The sequence below is a fragment of the Helicoverpa zea genome, chromosome 12 (assembly GCF_022581195.2).
Source record: "Helicoverpa zea isolate HzStark_Cry1AcR chromosome 12, ilHelZeax1.1, whole genome shotgun sequence".
NCBI lineage: Eukaryota > Metazoa > Arthropoda > Insecta > Lepidoptera > Noctuidae > Helicoverpa > Helicoverpa zea.
The window spans coordinates 11,515,488-11,537,332 of NC_061463.1; the positions used below are offsets into that span (position 1 = coordinate 11,515,488).

General features: G+C 34.2%; 2 protein-coding genes across 3 annotated transcripts in view; one reads left to right on the top strand and one right to left on the bottom strand.

Moving 5' to 3' along the window:
• Window positions 1-40: 40 nt before the first annotated feature.
• LOC124635092 (sperm-associated antigen 7 homolog) lies at window positions 41-3,223 on the bottom strand. Its single transcript, XM_047170879.1, has 3 exons — window positions 2,982-3,223; window positions 2,801-2,911; window positions 41-2,434 (listed from the first exon to the last, which is right to left on the bottom strand). The coding sequence occupies exon 3, from the start codon at window positions 2,099-2,101 to the stop codon at window positions 1,391-1,393; it is 711 nt and encodes a 236-aa protein (XP_047026835.1). The 5' UTR covers window positions 2,102-2,434; window positions 2,801-2,911; window positions 2,982-3,223; the 3' UTR covers window positions 41-1,390.
• Window positions 3,224-3,693: 470 nt separating this feature from the next.
• Window positions 3,694-21,845, top strand: part of LOC124635301 (lysophosphatidylcholine acyltransferase) — a 28,096-nt gene continuing 9,944 nt past the window's right edge. The window contains exons 1-3 of one of the 2 annotated variants that reach the window (XM_047171166.1): window positions 3,694-4,009; window positions 6,305-6,450; window positions 12,667-12,893. In XM_047171166.1, coding sequence (XP_047027122.1) covers window positions 3,893-4,009; window positions 6,305-6,450; window positions 12,667-12,893 — 490 coding nt within the window. In that variant the 5' untranslated portion in view covers window positions 3,694-3,892. Of the gene's footprint in view, window positions 4,010-6,304; window positions 6,451-12,666; window positions 12,894-18,131; window positions 18,344-21,845 lie in introns of both variants that reach the window. The other variant, XM_047171167.1, reaches the window with a different exon arrangement.

The following is a 21,845-nucleotide window of genomic DNA, read 5'->3' on the forward strand; positions in this document are numbered from 1 at the left end:
TCTAATTATTACTTTAATCTAGTTAAAAATAAACAAACAATCACTTAATAAACTTTATTTCAATTTCAAAAGATACAGTTAAATTAAATTGATTAACATTATGAACTATTTATTGCTATCTAATCGAAATCAACCCAGTCTTTATTTGTTAATGTGGGTAGAAAAATATTTTTTACTTGTACCTATCTACTTTGGATACTTAGGTACATTATACATGAGGTAATTTATTTGGATTATTTTTCTTTTTAACTACACAGCTTTGCGACAAATAGTTAATTTTGAAATCTAAGTACATAGTGGATAGTGGAAGAATTATGTATGTCATACACAGAGTATAAATATTCTTAAGGTCCTTAACATAAACTTAAATATTTTCAAAATAAATAGTCATAATTTATGGGAAGTTTTTGATAACATTTGGTTTACGTTAAAGAGTATTATTGTATAGATAGCTTATTTATTTCCATAAATTCTAAATTACTTTTTTTGTGGATTTAGTTATTAATTATATTTATCAATCACCATTTGTATCAGATAGGGCAGTCGCTCCTTGTAAAAGCACTAGTACTCAGCTACACTCGGTTAGACTGGAAGCAGACCCAAACATAATTGGGGAAAAGGCTCGGATGAGGATGATGAATCATCATTTGAATTAAAATAACAGAATATGTGATTATTACAGGCAAGTTACAATATTATTGCTAGCAAGACAACCCTTATGTGATACAGACCAAATCACCGCATACAAGTACTAAGATCTTAATCAAAGACAAATTCTAACCAAAATTTATGGCGGTTCACAGCTAATTTCCCATTTTCTCATAGCCATTTCGACGTTCCGAACCGCTGTCAAATTTGGCATAATATAGACTTAAAATAATTCAAGGTGGGATCTGCTCGTCATTACTCAAACATTTGTAGGTTTTTGCGAAAAATAATTAGGTGCTTCTGTATTCAATATTCATATAATTATTTGGTGAAGATATAATCCATAATTATTATTCTTAATTATGGATTTTTTAAAGATTATACATAATTTTGAACAGCTTTTTTGGTTGTGGCCAAAATTATCATAAACAAAATTGAGCCATACATAATTATAGATATGATTTGTAGCTTGATATGCACTAAAGCTACACACATTCTGCAACATCTTTGTTTATAAGACAAATTAAATGTTAAACATGTTTAAATCCATACAACTGTATGCATTACTTAACATTATTTTAAACAGTGTAGCTACCTGAAAAACAAAAACCACTTCAGTGAAAATTAGCATAGGTTAACTTACCTGGTCACAGATAAACACAAGTTTAGAATCAGACTAAAAACATAACCCTTCATGGCAGAAGGGCAAAAGACTAACTATGTATTTGCGTTGAAGCAAATACTAAATTTGTTCACTACTGTCTGCATCCCGTTTTTCAGTCTCAGCTTTTTTCAATTTCTTTGCTCTTATATCAGCCATTGTCTGTTCAATGGACCTCTGGTCCTTCTTATTCTCACTAGGAACTTCTCCATAACTCTTGTTAACATTAGTTTTCTGAGCTGCATCAATAGCAGCCTCTTGACCTATCAAATGAGCATATTTTTGCTTATAGAAAGTACCGCTTAACTCCTCTTTACCACGCTTACGTTTTCTATTCTTTTCTTCTTCGTAATCTAGAGCTGCTTGCTTCTTCTTTTCAATGTGTGCTAGAGCCATCTCGGCAGCTTTGTCTTCATCCCAGACTCCGCCGGCCCTACGTACTGTCAGTTCATCCTCAGAAGGGCCGTTGTCTTTGAGGTACACAACCGAGTATCGGTCAACACCTTCTTGCCCAAAAGAGAACACTTGTAAACCAGCTATTTCAGATACATCCCGAATAATAGACCTGTACATTTGTTCCATAGGTTCAAACTGCAGGTGTGGTTTTGTACCATCCTTAATGAAGTTACTAATTTTCTCTTCAACTCGTTTCCTAAATCTGTTTATCATGTTCCGTTCTTCTTTTTGTCTGTTTTCCACAGCCTCTTTTTGTTTACGCATAGCATTTTTCTGGGCTTCACTAGCTGATGGTGGTTTTTGCATGGAATTAAGGATGGAGTCAAGTAGATCCATTTTTAAATTTGGTTTTCTGACAAGAATGAAGTGTATGAGATTATTTCGGTGATGCGTCGCTGCCAGTTGGCGGGGAACCTAAAGTTATCCCCAAGTGGTTCTGTATTTAATTCTTTAAAAGATAATATGGCTAGGGAGGTGTTGATTTGGGCACAAACTTGGCTTCCAAAGGTTGCTGTGTCTGCTGCAAACTCTAGAAGCTGCTTAAGTGAAGGCTGAAGAGGAGTTCCCCTCACAAGTGCTGAATTCTCTTCAAAATTAATTTCTCTACAGCTTTCTCTGAGTGTTGTGTTCTTGTTACAGAGTTTTTCAAATAAATCCTCTAGAGTGCACCTGGAAATAGATAAAGTACTGGTTAAGAAAAGCTTATATAGTGCTTTACTTCTGTAGCATTGTTCTTTTGTTGTTATTTTTAGTATGGGGTTACATTAGTATTATTTCAATATGTAGCAATTAAGTTCATTATAAAATAAGATTCAATGAACAAGTACTTATTGCATAATTAAAAATAAACATTTGCGAAAAAATCAATTTAAGATTTGATAAACATTACCTTACATTTCACAGTAAGTTTAAACTGTAAATTGTAATATACAATTACGTAGATAAGCACGAATTCTAGAAACTACACAAAAGGCTTATCAGGTAACTAAGATGCACATGTATGACTCAAATATCACCACAAGTGCTAACACTTACAATTTGCTTCGTATTTCTTGTACGTCTTCCGAAATGAGGTTATGTATCGAAGCAGTCAACTTGCTTTGCAATCCTTCAAACTGCTCCAAAGGCGTGCCCGTCAACACGGCCCTACAAACAAATGCCATTACAAACACAGTCGTAAAACAAAAACAATAAACATTACTGTAATTTCACTTACTCCTTTATGTTCCTACAACGCTTTATCAGTTTATTTATAGATGCAGCGCAATTTTGGCAATCTTTCAAACTTGTTTTTACAGTCGAATGGAATTCGTCAAAGTAAGAAAAGTAGTCAATTAATTGTTTTTGAACCTTGGCTTCCATTATTCAGGAGAAAATCCATAACTAAGTTTTATATTTTCACAATATCAACAACCCATTCGCTTGCATTTACGGCAAAAGAAAATGACACAATTCGAAGTTGACATTTGACAGTACAGACCATCAATGACAAGATAAAACGTTTATGAGGTAAGCAACTGTTTTATGAGAAAAATGTCTTATTTCATCTTGCATTCTAGGTGTTTTTGAATAAAGTTTCCCCTTGACAAATGAAAAAAAATTAAATCTTCCTCAATATCCCTTCTCAAATAAAAACTAAGAAAAAAGTCATTACTCAGGTAGCACTTAGTCGTATCTATCTCTGTAAAGAGTAAAATTTAATAAGTAAGTAAAACCGATAACTTGCAAAAACCGGTATTATATATTTTTTTATAAGGGTCAAAATGAGTTTCTGTTTTTATCTTGAAACAAACGTGGGTTGTAATTTCTATTTCTGTATTGTAATCTTGACTTTCTTCGGTCACGTTCGGTTTCATTCGACGGGTGGTCGATTGCACCTGTCAAAACGTAGCACCAATAGCATGCCTTCGTGTGTGACCCCGAAAAATGCTAGTCTTTACTTTGATACGAGGTGAAGTGCATGTCCAAAGTCGTCGCGTTTTATTAAATGAAAACACGTCGGAGATCTTTTAAAATAATAAGTGCTTGTTAATATTTCACCAATGAAGTGTGCCGTAAAATGAGTGTTAAATGGTGTGATCTAATTTGAGCATTTCTTATGAGAATTGTGTTTTTGCTTTCGTGAAAATGAATGGCAAACTGCATAGTGAAACCGGCGCTTTCTCATCTGACGACATGCGCGCCGAAATATTGAACCCTTTCGTTCACAAACTGGAGCTAGATAACACATATGACAAAATAAAGGTATGGAAATAGCGATCAAGTATTGCATTGCATAACACCACCAAGTGAAAGTATTATTCGTTAAAGTTGTAATTGAATAAAAAACGTAGATGTTGAGATGTTCTGCGCAAGTCAAGATTCAATAATGACAAAGGACGGAATAGATGTTTTGTTGCAAAATTGTGCTAACAAAAACAATAATTGGTGCGAAAATTATGATCGTCATAATATTTAACTATCGTATTAGGACACCCATGATATCTATTGAGACTTTATTGTTGTATAATTTATTAAATTATTCTATCTTTGAATGAGGAACAATTTAATTAAATGGGATATCCAAATATGTAGTCTAGAAAACGTTTGTTTATAAGGCCTTGTGTCTTCTGACACTGAATTGAATACAAATAAATTGAGACCTTGAGATTGCTAATGTTTTTTATTTAATTCGCTTTTTTGCTGCGTCTGTATTGTTGAGGAAAAAGTCGTATTCAGGTCAATTGAATTTAAGCAAGAGGAGCTGCAAATAATAACATTTCAAGGAAGAAAAATTGATGTTATTCTCTTAATAAATACTGGCATTATCGTTATACATACCAAGCACATTATCTTTAGCTAAGTTAATCAGGATTTATAGAGGCTTCGATCCCACGCAGATGTAAAAGCGCATTAAAAAATAATTATTATTTCGAAACTTCAACCATTGTAACCACAAAGGGCCATCTTATCTATGAGTAGTTTCTTAGTAAGTTGGATTAAAGAACATCGAAATGAGGACTTTCTAAAGCAAAAATTACAACTATGTTTAAATAACTGTACGTTATTTACTAATGGGGATGCTATCGAATTCATACATTTACGTTTGAATATTTCTCTCACTTGACAATGACAAAGCAAAATTTGTCTCAACATATCAAAACAAAATAGTGTTATTTTTTAATTGAAATTGGGACATGGCGAAAAATGTAAACGAGAGATTTGAATCATGTACAGTTGTTCAAAAAGCCGTTATTCACATGGGCTTATGTGAGAGAAAGTTAGTAGTTAACATGATACACTGTAGTTTTCTACAGATAGGCAGTTTAACATCATAGAACACTGGTCACGCAATTGGCCGAAGAAAGTTACATAATTTTCTTCCGATTTCCTCCACTCAATGAACTTGCTTATGTAATACAGGCAAATAAATTACAATAAATACATAGGTATGTAAGACTACCTGCAATGAATTGTAATAATATAAACAGAAGACTTTGGAGAAAGTACTTTGATGATGTAATTTTTGTTGTTGTGTAATGCTTGTTATTCTTTGCCTACTTCGTTACTTCCTAATTCTTGTCCACTGACAGTAATCTCCAATTACACTACTCTCGTTTGAAGGATTGAGGATTTGTTGATATTTTAACTAATTAAGCTGATAAATGGCTTTCTGAGTAACGTTCAGACGGATTCCTTTTTTGTTAATTTATGCTGGGTGCAGTCCAACGAACCGGCAAAACAAAAACTAAAAATGGATCGTTGTTTTGAAGCTAAGAAGTTTGAATCCAATCGAACGATTGCCGAACCAACGACGCAACAGCATCGCGAAATAAGACGCTGAATCATTCATCTGAGAGAGAAATATTTATCTAACCTGTTACAGAATAAGACTCATTTGGCATTGAACTGAACGGGCGACAAAAATCAAACACGTGTGGCTGAAAATAAAATATGCAATGTATGCGAGTATGTTAATACACAAAAATGAGTTCATGCTAAATAGTATCAATGTCATTTTTGTCCTGCATGTCAAAAGAATATCGGGCACTAGAATTTAGGATTTCAATTATAGTTTGAAATAATAAAATTCCCTATATCTTTTATGGATGAAATCATCAACATAAAACTGGAAAATTCAACCGGATTACCCGGCCATTTTGCATAGCACTGAATTTAAAAGAAGTAACTGACTAAAACAATACGTAGGTATTTACATTTTATTTATACTTGTTGTTTAAAGACAAATATTGAAAGTATAATTTATAGCTTAAACGTAATTAGTTTTTGAACCACGCCGAACTCTTAGAAATCTTCAGTACTATGCAATTATTTTCGTTTTAGCCTCAATCACCGCAAGTTAATACTTCATAATGCATTAGATTCATAGAATAAGTATAAATATATAAGAAATAAGACAACTGCGACATGCAACCAGTTCTAAGTTTGCATGCCAGTAATTCTAATTCAATTGTACCTGTAATTTTTTTGTCAAACAATTTAATTTTAACCTGAGCTAGGTATAAGATTAGTTTCACATGTAATTTTTATTTGTTTCAGACGGCAATATTCACGGTAATATTATTGCCTTTCCGAGTCATCGTGATCTGTTACCTAATAGTGACAGCGTGGTTCCTTGCATGCATTGGTCTGTATGGCCTAAGCGAAGAAGACCTTAGGCGGCAGCCAATGACGGGCTGGAGAAGGTAATTTAGCATAATTACTAAAATTGTTACAAAATTCTCGTCTTTATAAAGTCTTGATTGAATTGCCAATTTGTTATTTTGGTGCTTTTTTCAAGGTGGATTTAACGAAAAATAATGAAAGAAGTACGTAAGGTGTTAAATTCTATTGGGCTTGTTTTTACAACGACCGCATTAAAACTCCTATAATCAAAAGCAAAAAAAAATGCAAAATCTTTAATTTGCCGCAAAATTAAAATACTAGGAACTTGAGACAAAAAAAGTACAACTCAGCAGTTTTTGTGCCGGTATCCTAAGCTTATTGTAAGCAGCTATCTCATTGTGACTATCTAACCCAGTTCGTTCAAGGTCGTATTTGACTGCCTTTACTTCAGAGATTTTTAGTCAATTTATATTGTAACTGAAAAGACAAAGTATTTTACATAATTTACACATCTCTGGGCTTGTATGTATAAGTAACATAATTTGATTCTACCGTTAACTACTTGTCTGATGCTCGACAGAGCGTGCCATATGTAGGTCAGCTTAGTGTTTGGGAATGTCAGACCACTCCGTCACTAAGATTCGCAAAGTTAAATGCAGATAAATAGCACAAGGTGCTTTTCAGACAACCCTGTCGAGGCAACAAGATAAAAAGTTTCTTTTTTTAACTATGTAGTTAATTTTCACGATTTCTATTTTTAACCAATCGATGTCAAAATAACCAATGTCAAGTAATATCTGCAACCGAAGTCTAAAAGGTTAATATCTAAACAATTCTGTTTACGTTATGAGTTTTTGATAAACTGTGTCTAAAGAAAATATGTACTTTACGCGCAATTTACTTTCTTTGGTATGTATGCCAGAAACGGTGCTCGATCTCTCGATGTGAAATGATAGCGTTAACATGTTTCTTGTTTCTTGTGACCTTGATGATACACTCTTGAAGTGGTTACTAAAGAAACATATAAGCAGATGTCTAATTCTTTGAAGAAACTAATGACATTGATCTTAAGATAGTGAAACCTTGATCAAAAATATGTGAAAGACATAAACAGTGTCGCGTATACTGCGGATGCATTTTTATGTCGGACGTATTGAGTCAACACTAAACCGGTAATTTCGGTAAAATCCGGTTTTTATGGTCAGGCCTATTTGTGGGAGTGAGTACGTTAAACATTCATTCATTGAACGTTGTAATTTAAAACGTGTTTATTTTATTGAGAAAGTTAATGCTTTTTTGTCTTAAAACTGAGTTCTACTATTCTAAACCTTAATTATAGGCACTTATATTGCACCTAAGTAAATGCTATTAAATTATTATGACCATTAACATGTTAAATGTACTTAACTAATAGGTAACTTGTGACCTAATATTCCAGATATTGTAAGTTCAAGGTGAGCAAGTAGTTAATAATTAATGTTATCAAAAAATATTATAAAAATAACTAGGTACCTAGGTAATGTTTACTTATTTATTCGTGCTATTGTGCTTGTAACATTTTCGTATCAAAATAGTGCAGAAATGGCCGCATAGATTCAATAGGCCAAAGACGTCATCAACTCATCATAGAGTTGGGAGATGATTTGTTCGCTAGAAAGCGCGGGAAGGCGGTGAAGTGTCTCGTCGATAGGCCTACAAGCAAATCATCGTGACCTTTAAATAGTGCTGTTATTCGATAGTTTTAATTTGTTTAACTGTTATACATAGGTATATTTATTATCAAGTAAGTCCCTATTTAGATTGCTTTACGTTATTGTAACGCTAATTTTGCACGACGATTTTGTTTTTTTTTTGTGCCCGGCGAACTAGGTATTATACTAGAGAACTTCATTACAAAATTTGTGTAATTTTTGGTTTCAAACTTGCACAAAAAATACGTTTTTTTTTCGTGAAAATATTTATGTACTTAGTTAGGTACGATATTAACTTATCTTACAAGAAAATACAACCTTGGAAAATTGTTTTTTTCGCATCGCTATTGAAAAACTTTCTAGATTATTTTTCTCAGACAGCAATTACGTAGTTAATATTGAACATTATGCAAATTGTATTGTTAATTATTTCGGTTTCAAGGCCTAACGAGTATTGAGTACTAACTTGTCAATAGGAGTAATAGTCATAAAATATTTATACTTAAGCTGTAAATGCAATGGGCCTTGAGACGAAAAAGTTAACAATAAAGATATAAAAGGCAGGTACATACAATTTGACCGATTTTTAAACCATTTATTTGCTACACTTACACGTTACATTTATAGGACAACAAACAGAAGGAGAAAATGATATGTAGCAGGAGACTCAGCTCAGTATACGCTGTGCATGCAAGCACAACACTGAGCCTAGCATTTTCTGACTATTCATCTGATTGCAAACTATCAGTTAGGTAGGTATATTGATTGTCAAATTGTACGAAACAGGTCAACGACTGAGTTATAAAAAAACCATTCTCATTTTTTAGTCTTGCTAATTTGGTATTAGAAGGAAAGGGACATTTTGAATACACATCAAAATATGACAATATTATACTTGGTAAATACCTACCTTGTAATACACGTTCAATTTATAAAGAACTAGGAAAAAAGCTTCTTCGTATTTCTTTACTTGTAGGCAAAAACATCGTGAAAAAAATAAACTAATGATATGCCTAATAATTACAAAAAAAATGAGTCATTTAAACTTCCACAATAATTATTATAGATGTTATCTTATCAAGTCACGAAACAATCTTTTGTATCACAAACAAATGAAAGTAGGCAATTATTGGAACCCGTAATTAAAAAAAATGCTTTTATTACGATTTATAGAGCAAAAAGTGCAAGTAAAAGTTATCATGGGACAAAAATGCGAAGTCATTCCTGCTCTGATATTGGGTCCAGTTATTCGTTTGTATTACGATTCTTTGATAGATCTAATTTGGTACGAATAAACGGAATTTCCTCCGGAATCCTTCTCCGTGTGAGAGGAGGCCTGTGCCCAGCAGTGGGACGATAAAAAGGCTGTAACAGTAACAGTAACAGTAAACGGAATTTAAACAAATACGCACAGAATACAAGGACATTACATACATACAATGGTGAGCTTAAACTCAGAGATGAGGATTGCCTGACAGCAGAACTCTCACAGAGAGCATCTCACTTTTTGACTTCAAATCTCTAAAATAGAGTTCTCCGCCAAAAATACAAAAAAAAAATTGGCTCCACATTTGATTCAGTAAATCTCTAACATCTTCTATGCATCATGAGTCAAAAATGCAAATAGCGTTGGAACAAGACTAACGCTGGACACTGAGGTCATTAGCCAGTTTTTGAAAATTTGAATGCAACTATGGACCCAAAAAATAGTAGTGGGGTCAAACTTTTCAATCAAACAAGATTTGAAACCCGTTCATAGCAATTTTGTACCGTTCAATAATTTTAAAATTTTTAACACGAAAGTGCTACTCATTAAAAATGAGCACCCATTTTGTATATTTGGTTGCCTACCTAAATGAAGGGTTTATCCTTCAACAAATAAGTTCCGACGACCTACGGAATATCATCAAATGTTGCAAAAGGTAATGTGCCTTTGATTAAGTATAAAAAAATCGTCTTTCATCATCTCAAACCTTGACGGTCATCCGTTTGAGTGAACGTCAGTATTTCATTGTTTTAACAATAATGCAAAAGTTAATGAGATAAGATTGTACAACCCAAATTGCGGTATCATCTTTATTTGTAATATGTTCGTTATTTTGCTTTTTGTCGAAATAAAACATTAGTTACAAGGTGTTTGGAAGCTGATTAGTGTCTGCAATAGTTGGTGCTGCCATTTTACAACATACTATGATGCTAATGTTTGACCAGCGATGAAAAACTCTTATACGTACTATTTATTAATTGAAACGCAGGTTCTACCTAGTTTAGCCAAATTATACATAAGCACTTAAATGAAGTTCATAAACGATTTATTTATAAAAAAAACAACATTCAAGACAGGTAAAAATATATTATTTTTTGCTACAAAAGACCTTAAAACGACTTATCTTTAGGGTTGAGGTCAAGTTAATATTAATACTCGTAAAAGTAATCGACCTTAAGTGACATAAGTACGTAACTGCCGTCTGAGGTCTTTAGGGAAATATAAGATTCCCTTCAACTCACAATGGATCGTTTTGTGTCGTTCAAATCAATAGGCTTACGAGTACATAATCATTACATTACATATAGTTAGTAATAATCAGTATAGAGACATAGTGGCAATCGGGTAAAAACAACGCGAACTTTCTTTTTTACGGAAATAATTAATTTTTCGTGCTGATGTGGAATTCCTTTGCTGGACACACAATTTCCCGTTCTGTGTCCGGACTAATCAGAAAAGATCTCGCTGTTAAATCATTGAGATAATATCTTAATAAGCTATTACTTTCTAACGTAACCGAAGTGGTACAGAAACCTCACTACGTTTTGACATGAAGCCTTACGGCCATTCCCAATATCCTATCTAAGTATCTGTTAATTTGCTTACTGAAGATTTGACATTACTTGTATGGGGCTAATGTCAAATTTATATCTCTAGTAAGCATATTTATATCAATAGATAGTATATTAGGAACGGCCGTAACTTGCAAATCTTAAGTCTTTACCTTCGATAAGGTCATGCAAAATTGACATTGCCATATAATTTTGACGGAGCGGCCTTTATCGACACTTATGTAATCTGATTTCCGCATATGTGACGTATTATATAATGGACGTGGGTGGGAGAGGCTCAAATTGGAACAGTCAAGCTATGATGGTAATGTTAGGCGCTCTAAATCTTTTCTTTGGTGGTTTAAGTACTTTTAAAAAGTGTGTGAAATCTGTGTCAACAAGACTAAGATACAAACTCAAACTTATTTTTGCAAATATGGGTACATGTGGATCTTAGGTATATTATTTAACAAAAGGAGCATTGACCATATCCTACCATAGGCTTGCAAAATTTAACTATTAAATATAAAAAGTACATAAATATACAAAGCAATTTTGATAAAATTACTGTATGCTATTACAACTTATCTTCTAATTTATTACAATTACAATAAATAAGTATTATAGTATCTTTATTAGTCACAGTTTCTAAAGAGGTCTGTGCAGGTGTAGGATAGTAAAAAGGCTGTTAGATATAATCGTGAGCCTAATCAAATTAATAGGCGTGATTCATATATGTTATTTGTAGGTTTATAATATCATTGATTGTACTTAGATAAAATAGTGATAAGATATTTTTGACACAAGTTTTTAAGTAAGGTAGGTACATGACTAATTGTTTATGTAAGAAATGGTCTGAGATTAGAAAAACGTTACTTTAGTTAACTTAAAGAATATAAGGATGTTATTAGTAAATAACAATAATATATTAAAGTGAACACGCAGAAATAAAATTTTAAAATTAACACCAAAAATCTAGAACAATACAACCAGTTTTATTTAAATCAAATAACGACAATATTCATTTAAAAGAATACATTATTATGCAAAACAAGCGGACTTTGCAAAACAGGCTAGACATGTTTTTGAACTCGAAATTCAAAAATAAAAGGTAGACGCAAGGACTGCGTTGCTAGACTGACAGTATATCCAGACGCCATTGAACTGTACGTACCATAGATTTTACTTTTTACCAACTGCAAAAAATGTGGAGGTTCTCTAGTCGCCTGTTTTTTATTTATTTATTCACCAACAGCTATAACTATTTATACAGGTTTCACCTATTTCAATAGTTTTGTAAGTTATTTCTAATAACTAAATATTACCCATTTTTTAATGCGAACATCGTTTTATCGTTGTTTCTTCCGCATCGCGACCACACCTGTTTTCAAATGATGATAGATAAATGAATAATCAGCACTTTCTATTTCACTTGGGTGAGATCGCTGCTTTCTCAAACAAACTGATTGTGTTCACATTATTTTCCTGGTTAATTCTATGTTTTGATGAGACGGATTATGTATTAGAATTAATAGTTAATTTACTAATAACGGTGATTTGTCATAACTTTCTTTGTAAAATGTGGTTCATCTAACCGGTTATAATGCAGCAATAATTAATGACTTAGGCAAGTCCTACATTTTGAACACTAACTTATTTTAGAATTTGTAATGGTGGTTAGGGTTAACTTATAATTTTCTCTCTTAACGCATGTTTTTTCCACAGGAGCATGAGGGCATCATACTAACATTTCCTAACTCCCTCACATAACAATGGTTTGTTCCACAGCAAACTGCGCTTCTCAATTTTGTCGCTAATGCGGTTGGTGGTGGTGGCCGCTGGGTTCCACCGGGTGAAGGTGCTGGGAAAACACCACGTGCCCTCTAACTCAAGGGACGCGCCAGTGGTGGTGATGGCGCCGCATTCGACCTTCTTCGACGCCATAGCAATCGTTTGCCTTGGAGCACCCAGCGTGGTGGCCAAGGCTGATACTGCAAGACTCCCGTTCATAGGACGTAGGTCTAATCGCATGATGCTTTGAGAAACGCTGTCTTTTTCTTTTGCTGTGTTATGCATGCTTGATGCTTTATTTTTCTGTCTTTTTTATTCTGTGTTGTCACACTTGCATAATATTCTCCTTTCAGTGTTGCCAGTCGAAAATATTTAGAGCATGAATTAATATGCAGAATCATGTATTAGCCTTCACAGTGTTATTGAGCAATGGTCACAGCAAATTAGTGTACATTATGTGTTGTTCATATTTGTTTCCTTATTAAGTATTTATGGAGCTTGTTTGAATCTTAATGAAGAGCGCTGTATTGTTTTATTGTTTGTTACCTATAAGGCTCTGTGGTTTAGTCTGTTTTGTGGATGTAACACAAAGGTACTAGCAAAAGTTTATGCACTGTAGTTTTGGCACTGGACTTCTTTTTGGTAGTGATGAAACGTTGATTCTGCTTATATTCGTGTAGAAGCTACACGATGCGGGCTTAATTTGACATGTACGTAATTAAGTTTGCACTCTCTAAATGAGCAATGAAACAGTCCAGAATCAACTGCCAGAAATATGCGACTAGCGTAGACTAGTTCTCGAAAAATTTAATTTGTACTGCAAATGAACCGCAGTGTTTCGACGTTTCGTGCATGGAATAACTGCAACGGAGTCACGTCAAAATGCTTTGAAATGCACTGTAATTTGTGCTTACTTCATACACTCTTTTTATATAAAGTTATATGCACAATATGGATTTAATGATGTAGCACTTTTTAATGTGGGAAGCCGACACTGACCACGTTGCGAAAAGGTTAGGTAGATGATGACGAGATGCATTTTAGCTTAAAATATTAGTAAACTAAAATATAAGCTTGTATGTAATAGTCCTGCAGTTTTTCAAGGCAGATGGTAGATAGAATCGAGAATATTCCGACATTAGCATTAAAGAAAATTGCAACATCTAGTAAATTAGATGTTGATGATGATTCACATTAGCAATATGCAGATTTTCATTACTATTTCTTGTCCTTACATGAATTACCTGTAAGTATTACGATTAAAACAAAAAATACAACTACTGGACTATACTGAAAACACTGGTACTCAGCTGTATCATGGTTAGACTGCAAGCCGACCTTATCATAGTTGGGAAAAGGCTAGGCAGATGACAAATACTGGACCACAAATGAGCTTAATACAGTTCAATATTATTATTACTGTTTCTAATAGCATGATTTAAATTTACCTGATTAACAAACAATATTACCTTCCTTCCTTAAAATTGTAGAATTTGATAGTAAAAACAATACACAGTTAGGTAATTCGTATATTGGTTCTTTTGTGAAAACCCTGCGTGTTATGTTTTCCTTCTCAAATAGAGGTACTTACCTATATTGAGGTCACAGCATTGACCATAGAGAAGGTTCTATTTAAGACTGAAAAACTTAATATCTCGGGTCCCTGTCAAGGCATAATTATGATTTTTCCACATTCCACATCCCAAAAATATGTTATATCCTCGACAGGTTGACGTCATATCAGACCTTTGCGTTAAAAATACATGGCCTATAAATAACGTCTCTGTGCAAAATCGAAACGCTTTTAGCAAAAGTTATTTTTATAAACATATTTTTAATAGCAGATTTTTTGAGCAGTTATATTTATGAATTCAGTTTGTTGAAAAAAGTGAAAAACAAGAGTACAAAACAGGTAGAATGTAGGCTTAATTTTTGAAAACATAAAAAACTTAATATCGTCTATCGATAAACAAGTTTTTGCCAAGAGGTCAAAATTCGGCCTTGAAAATATTTTTTTCTCGAATCGAAAACATAAAAAACTTATAGGTAAGGAGGAAAATATTTTTCAAATCCTTAGTCAAAAATGTATAAAGGCATTTATTTATTAATATAATTACAGTAATTATATTTAAGTTATAAAAATAATAATTATAGGTCCGTAAAATGCGTGCAAGGTTAATAATGTAAATGTACAGACACTATACTCTTAGACCATTTATAAGAATGGCTGACTTTGCACATGGCGGCTCCGGTTGGTTAAATGGTTTAAGCCTGTATGTTAGTTTTTTCGGTCATCGTCACTGCATTAATTTAGCTGTCCATCCGTGCTCACATCTTGACACACCGTTACTTCACGTCAATGGAAGCCATAGATAGTACCTATTACTACCTGCCCATAGCATTTTGTTCCTTAGATTGGTTTCTTTATAATACCTACTATGTATTAAACGGTTTTTGTAGAAATTGTTGAACTAGGTCCTTTTTTTTAATCGGTGATATGAAGGTCGGAATTCCGTTATAGGTGAAAAGAATCGATATTTCAATGAAAGTGGAATTTTTGATAACCTATTTATCTGCAATTAATAGCGGCTTAATTGTCTATATCCTAATTGTTATTATTCATTTATTATGATTATGCTACATTAATGAACTTAAAGTACCTTCTCTATGACGGCCTTAATAAGGGGCTTTTTGAGGGCGAGTTGTTTCGCTGGTCACATTTATCGCCTAGTTAAGTTAATGAGTACCGTGGAAGCATCATTTAAAGAAAGCATGCATTTTAAAAGAAAATGAGCTCGACTACATGTATGGGTAGTCAGAAGCCAGAAAGTCTGAAAACCAATAAAAGGTTGCCCGGCTGGGTTGAAGAGGTCAGATAGACAGTTGGTATATGTAAAACTTTGGTACTTACATAGATGCATCCAGTTAAAACTGGATGCCGACTTGGGGTCGTAGTTAGGAAAAAGACTTGGCAGTTGCTAATAAGTTCAACCAACCATCTCACTTTTTAATCTTGTTTTAACGCTTGACGGATAAAAGAGTATTTAGAAGAGATATTTTAATATATCTGGCCTTAATTGCATCCAACGAGCATCGGTGCAACTAGGCCTGAATGTACGTCAATGCAAATATCAATGACTGCGCTAAAGTAAAATGTGGTCTGCCGAAAAAAAACGAAAACCGATATGACGCACATTGCTACTCTTCACGAGAGAAGAGAGCGTGGTGACCCACTCAAGTGGTGTTTCTCAGTGAAATAGAAGGTCTTTGTCCTGCAACAGAACACATAAATCGAAGTTATTTGAAACAAACCTGTTCGCCTACTTATTAGAAGCTAAAAATTAAGGATGGCGTGTAATCAATGTTACAATTGACGTCAGAGTTGAGAGTCAATGGGTTTGCGAGAAACAATCTTCGGTGCTGTGGTACGTGTGGTCTACTAATTTGATAGAACTCGGTGATTCTGGAATTTATTATTATAGTAAGGGATAAAAGCTTTAGATATGGGCTTGTAAGATGAGGAAGTAGTGGTGGTCTAAAATTCACCTTTTGTTTCTTTTTTAGCACTTGTGGACCGCAGCAACTCTTTCGGATAATCCTTAGCGAAAGAAATGAGAAGGTGCCTGTGTCCTGCTGTGGGATAGTGACTACCATTCAAAAATAAATATATGCATAGTATGCATAGTAGGTAGGGAAAATAGTTATCTCGGAACCAATTATGTAACTTATAAGTATGAAATTCGGAGGCGTTACTTTTGAAAAAAATATTTAGTTGTAGAGACTAGGACCAGAGATTACCTAGGTACTTCTAACTGGGACGACCCGTTTAGAAGGAGGTATAGCAAAAAATGATGGAGAAGAAAATTACATATTTTAATCTTTCAATAAGTTATGCCTATTACTCGTTTAGGACTGTACTGTATATACATTTTTCCCACAATTTTTTACTAATTCTAACCATAATTACTCATCATATTTATTTGCACTTTAATATACATATCACAATATTATGGTAATATAACATAGATACTAAAAAAAGAAAGTTTTTTAACATTATGATAACCATTCAAATGATTTTGGAACTACATTTTTTGTAAACTGCGTATAAAATTGCGCGTCCCGTTATTTTAGATGGAGATCCGACGTGAAGACGCGGCGCAAGCGCAGATATGATTTATAGCCTTTGTTTGTAATTATTACATTCAAATATATGTATTTTTAGCTAATTATTAGGTGTTTGGTTATTTTTTATTGAAATCTGGAGCCGCACTAGTCAGCCGATCATAAGGTTAAGCAACGCTCGGCGCGTTCGGTTCGTGGATAGGTGAACATCTTATCATAGCAAGTTCTTCGGTGTTACGGATGGCACGATAAAGTGTAGGTCCCGGCTGTCATTTGAACATTTAGCCAGAAGCCACTAAATTTGACAACTGGGTTGAAGAGGTCAGATAGGCAGTCGCTCCTTGTAAAACACTTTTTTAGGTTAGACTCCGCCGAAGCCGAACCCAACATTATAGGGAAAAGGCCGGGAGGATGATGCCCTGCTATGAATTTATCCAATGCTCTTGTTTTATAATATTTGCGGGTGACAATTAATGCATTCTTACCGAAGTTAGTTCTTCCCGAGTCTATAAATTATAGTATGTAAGCTTCTAGTGGCTTTAAGCTCGCTTGCAATTGCAATATGGCAAGAGCCTTATGCGGTATTTGACACATTATCTAACTAAATAACTGTAGTCAAACTTGTGTACATTCGTCTTTTTAATGTGACTAAACAAGTTATGTTATATAATGTCGTATAGCTGTATTTAGTGGACATTTTTTAAAGAGGTGTCAAAGGTTTTTTAGTATTGGCAAATCTATTTTGTTATTTTTGCCGCTGCGGCCGTACTTTCGATTTTTATTTTAAGTTAACTGTTTTTCGGTTTTACCACGGACACTAAAGTCATTCTGATTTTAACCGATTTGGGTGCGAATATTTAAGTCGAAAGTTGGTTAACGGTAGTTCTTAGATACGTGAACAGACAAGCTCACTACAACCTCTAAAATCTATCGATCCAAGTTCCTTAGCCTCGAACCCTGTCAAAGTACGTGTATTAAAATAATAAAGTATAATAGCGTGCGTGCCTTCAGAACGTTACTGCAATGTTCAAACTACCAATGAATAAGTTAAGGCAGGTCGCTTTGAATACTTCAGCCTGTATATACGAACAATATAACCATTTCTTTTTATTAGGACTGGGAAAAAACAATCTTGTACTTTTATTTTCGTATTCTAGATCATAATGAAATTATTTTTTTTATACAATGCGGAATTACAGTCATTTTAATAAAACTGTCTATTTAATATTTAGCTGTGACCTTACAGCGATAATTCGAAATTCACAGATTCTGGGGTACCAACAAAATTGGCTTTCAAGACTGTCAGAACCTCATTTGACAATGTAATTTTATTTTTATAGGGCCCTGAAGCCGCTAATATGCTTCATCGGGAAAATGTCATACTTGGCTGGCGGGATGGCGATCACGATACGAGGCAAGCAGGCCAGTCGCAAAGAGGCGCCAATTCTGGTGGTCGCTCCACATTCATCATTTTTAGACAGCTGTATCGTGTATGCGACGAAGATGTCTTCCGTCATCGTCAGGAAAGAAAGCATGGACAATTATGTTGGAAGTACGTGGTTTTTTCTGGTGGTGGTTGGGTGGTTTGGGTTGGTGGTTGGTGCTGGGTTTTTTCTTGGTGGTGGGCTTACTCTTTCGGCTATAGCCTTTCGGATATTGCCTCAAAGTTGAGTTGATTCAATAACTTCAAACAGAAATATATTTTTTAGGCAACGGTGTGCCAATTTTTATGGGTGTCTGGGTAAATCTAACGTTGTTATTTTCTTCACCTTCATAAAGTTGCGTTCACATACTATTTGATTTGGTATTCTAACCACAGAATGACTGAAACTGTTTTGTTTTAACCATATCTGAATTTCTATGCATGTGGGCACAAATGTAAGTCTGTATTGCTTATTATATTACCAATAGCATGAATAAGAATTAGCATCTCATAAGCACTGGGAACATATTACAAAGGAACAATATTGATGAAAGTCAATGTGTTGAACATAAAGCTTTAGAAATAAAGTTTCATGAATCGTTAGTAAGTAATACTTATTGTATTTGAGGACATGGCTTAGACGTGGCTTTAAAAGTGGTCGATGTACCTAGGTCGGCTTCAGTTCATCTTCTTGCTATTCTACCTATCAACAAAGTCTAACTATTAGCACTTTTTCACGTCAAATATTGTGATATAGTGGTGTTTGGTAAGCACCCAGTTCCTAGTGTTAGGCTGAAAAGAAGTAACGGTGATGAGAAAACTTTTCAGCAACCCAGCTGTGAGCTGTCTATTACGAATAGACTATGTGATATCATGAGAAAGTCATGGTAGCCTAGTGGGTAAAGAACCAACTTCTCAAGTATGAGGGCGCGGGTTCGATTCCAGGTCAGGCAAGTATAGTTCGGCCATTCAGAGAATGCGTTCCTGACACGTCGCGATTGAACTGACGACGTAACTTTGCAATGGCGTTGCAGTTACGATAAAAATATTTTTGCTGGTTGTTTACCGTTTTAACAATTGAGGAGCATTAAAACAACATTATTATATCAATAATCAATGAATGTTATTACGTCGTCAGTTCAATCGCGACGTGTCAGGAACGCATTCTCTGAATGGCCGAACTATACCAATACAACTTTTCTAAGTTTGTATGTACTTTCTAAGTATATCTTAGACACCAATGACTCTGTTTCGGATGACACGTTAAACTGTGGGTCCCGGCTGTCATTGAACATCCTTGACAGTCGTTATGTGTAGTCAGAAGCCAGTAAGTCTGACCCCAGTCTAACCAAAGGGTATTATTGGGTTGCCCGGGTAACTGGGTTGAGGAGGTCAGATAGGCAGTCGCTTCTTGTAAAGCACTGGAACTCGGCTGAATCCGGTTAGACTGGAAGCCGACCCCAACATAGTTGGGAAAAAGGCTCGGAGGATGATGATATGTAATATCTGGAAATAATGTGTAAGTTTGTCTGCTTGACCAACAGCTACACTGTGTGTGCTATTGCTAAACAAAAGCACATTAAACTTTTCAAAAAGCAAGCTTTAAATCACTCATTCACGATCCGTCGAACGCTTGACAAACACCATGTTTTGAAAGCCGTAGCCTTTTGTGAAGCATATGTTTTCACCGTGGCTTTGTTTGTGTGCACGTTCGAACTTCTACAATAGACGGAACGAATTTTTCTTTGCTATTCATATGTATAGCCTTTTGTTAGTGACCCCTTTAGATATGGTCTGATGCTGTGTTTGACTGTTTGTTTAAATGTCGTGGGTTAAGAGAGTAGACGGTGTGTAATTTATTTACAATCTTTGGTCTAGTAATCGTAAAAGGTGATCGAGTGCATGATTAGGTTCTCGTTTTGTATATTAAAAAAAAAAAAACAAACGGAGAGTTTAATTTATTTCTCAATTATTGCAATTTTTTATGTGAATATCAAAAAAGGTTGCTGAACTTTTTTTGGCGCTGTAGAAATAAACATAGATTAGACACAGCTTCGTCTTAGTAGGACCACTATTTAAAAAATCTGTAAGTACTAATTACCGGTAATAATATTTATGAGGTCACCCGGTAGTGATGTACGATAAGATAATGGTCTTAGATGGCAGTTTCCACCGTTATCTTAGAAATATATTTACATACAACACACGTTATTCCGCTCTAGTAAATATAAAACATTCCTACTGAAAACCATAAACAAATGACGACGCAAGACGATAAGATGATCGTGTTTCTTGACATCTTCAGAATTAGAAGTAATGATATTCTTAAGCTATATAATACACCTATATAAGTCATCTTTACTAATGTTATAAAGCCGAAGAGTTTGTTTGTTTGTTTGTTTGCTTGAACGCGCTAATCTCAGGAACTACTGGTCCGATTTGAAAAATTATTTCAGTGTTAGATAGCCTAGATAGGCTATAGACTTTTTATCCGGGTTTGTGCAGAGGTTCCCACGGGATGCGGGTGAAACCACTGGCAGAAGCTAGTTTTAAATATAATAAAGAAATTCAGAGACGCTTATAAATGTCTCTTCGACAAAAAAAGCCAAACTGATAATGAGAAGATTTTCAGTCATTTCTTTTAGATTAACGTAACTCTATTACCATTTTTTTAACATGAAGTTTAAATAAATCAACTTTTAAGAAATTAATTCAAAGGTAAGCTCTCGCAAATCTCAATGGCGACTCGCTGCGAAATTCCGAGCACAAGTCAGGCCATTTTTGGCGAAAACTTTAGTGCATTAATATTCATAACTTAATTAGAAATTGTACTTTGACCCTGTAATTAGAGAGTTTGGAGTTTAGACTACTCTACTCTTTTATTTTATACCTATCAACTATCAATTTGACTTATCTCAAGTGAGTTATGCCCAATTCGTCATTTTAGTGATTTGGCATCCATAAAAAACGTGTCCCAGTTGGTCATTCGATAAAATATTTTATTTTGCTTAGTCTCAATTCGTCATCCGTATTTTATTTTGTAAAAAGTACTGTCAACAAGAAAAGCTTTACAATATAGTAATAGGTATGTTTTTTTTATTTATGTTGGTTATGTTTTTTTTGATAATGGCAAGACGCTATTAATAAAATCACGATTTCAACGGCGTCACACAACGCACGGCCAAAACCAAAATACCAGGATCGCATAAATCAGATGAGTAATATACCAATCAACGAGTGTCCATGGAACTGCCCACCATGTACTAGGACCGCATAACTTACAGGAGTATAGCAGTCAAGAGTGTCACGATTTTATGATATATAAAATAAGGTAATAAAACAGAAGCCTTTTGTTTTCTGGAAAGAGACAAAATATAGAAGAATGGGCAAAGTATGGTCCGGTTTAAAAAAAAACATGTGGTGTAAATGCATTATTAGATGGTTGTTGAGTGCCCTTTGAAGTGCATGTGACTTATTAAAAATGAATACCGGAAAAACAGTAAATAGCACAATTTGTGACCAAAACTTAAGTACATTTAAATAAATAAAATAAAAATAAATATATTTTCTTAATTGTGTATGGATGGTAATTGTCTATTTCACCACCGCCCTGAGGTAGACTGGTAGAGAA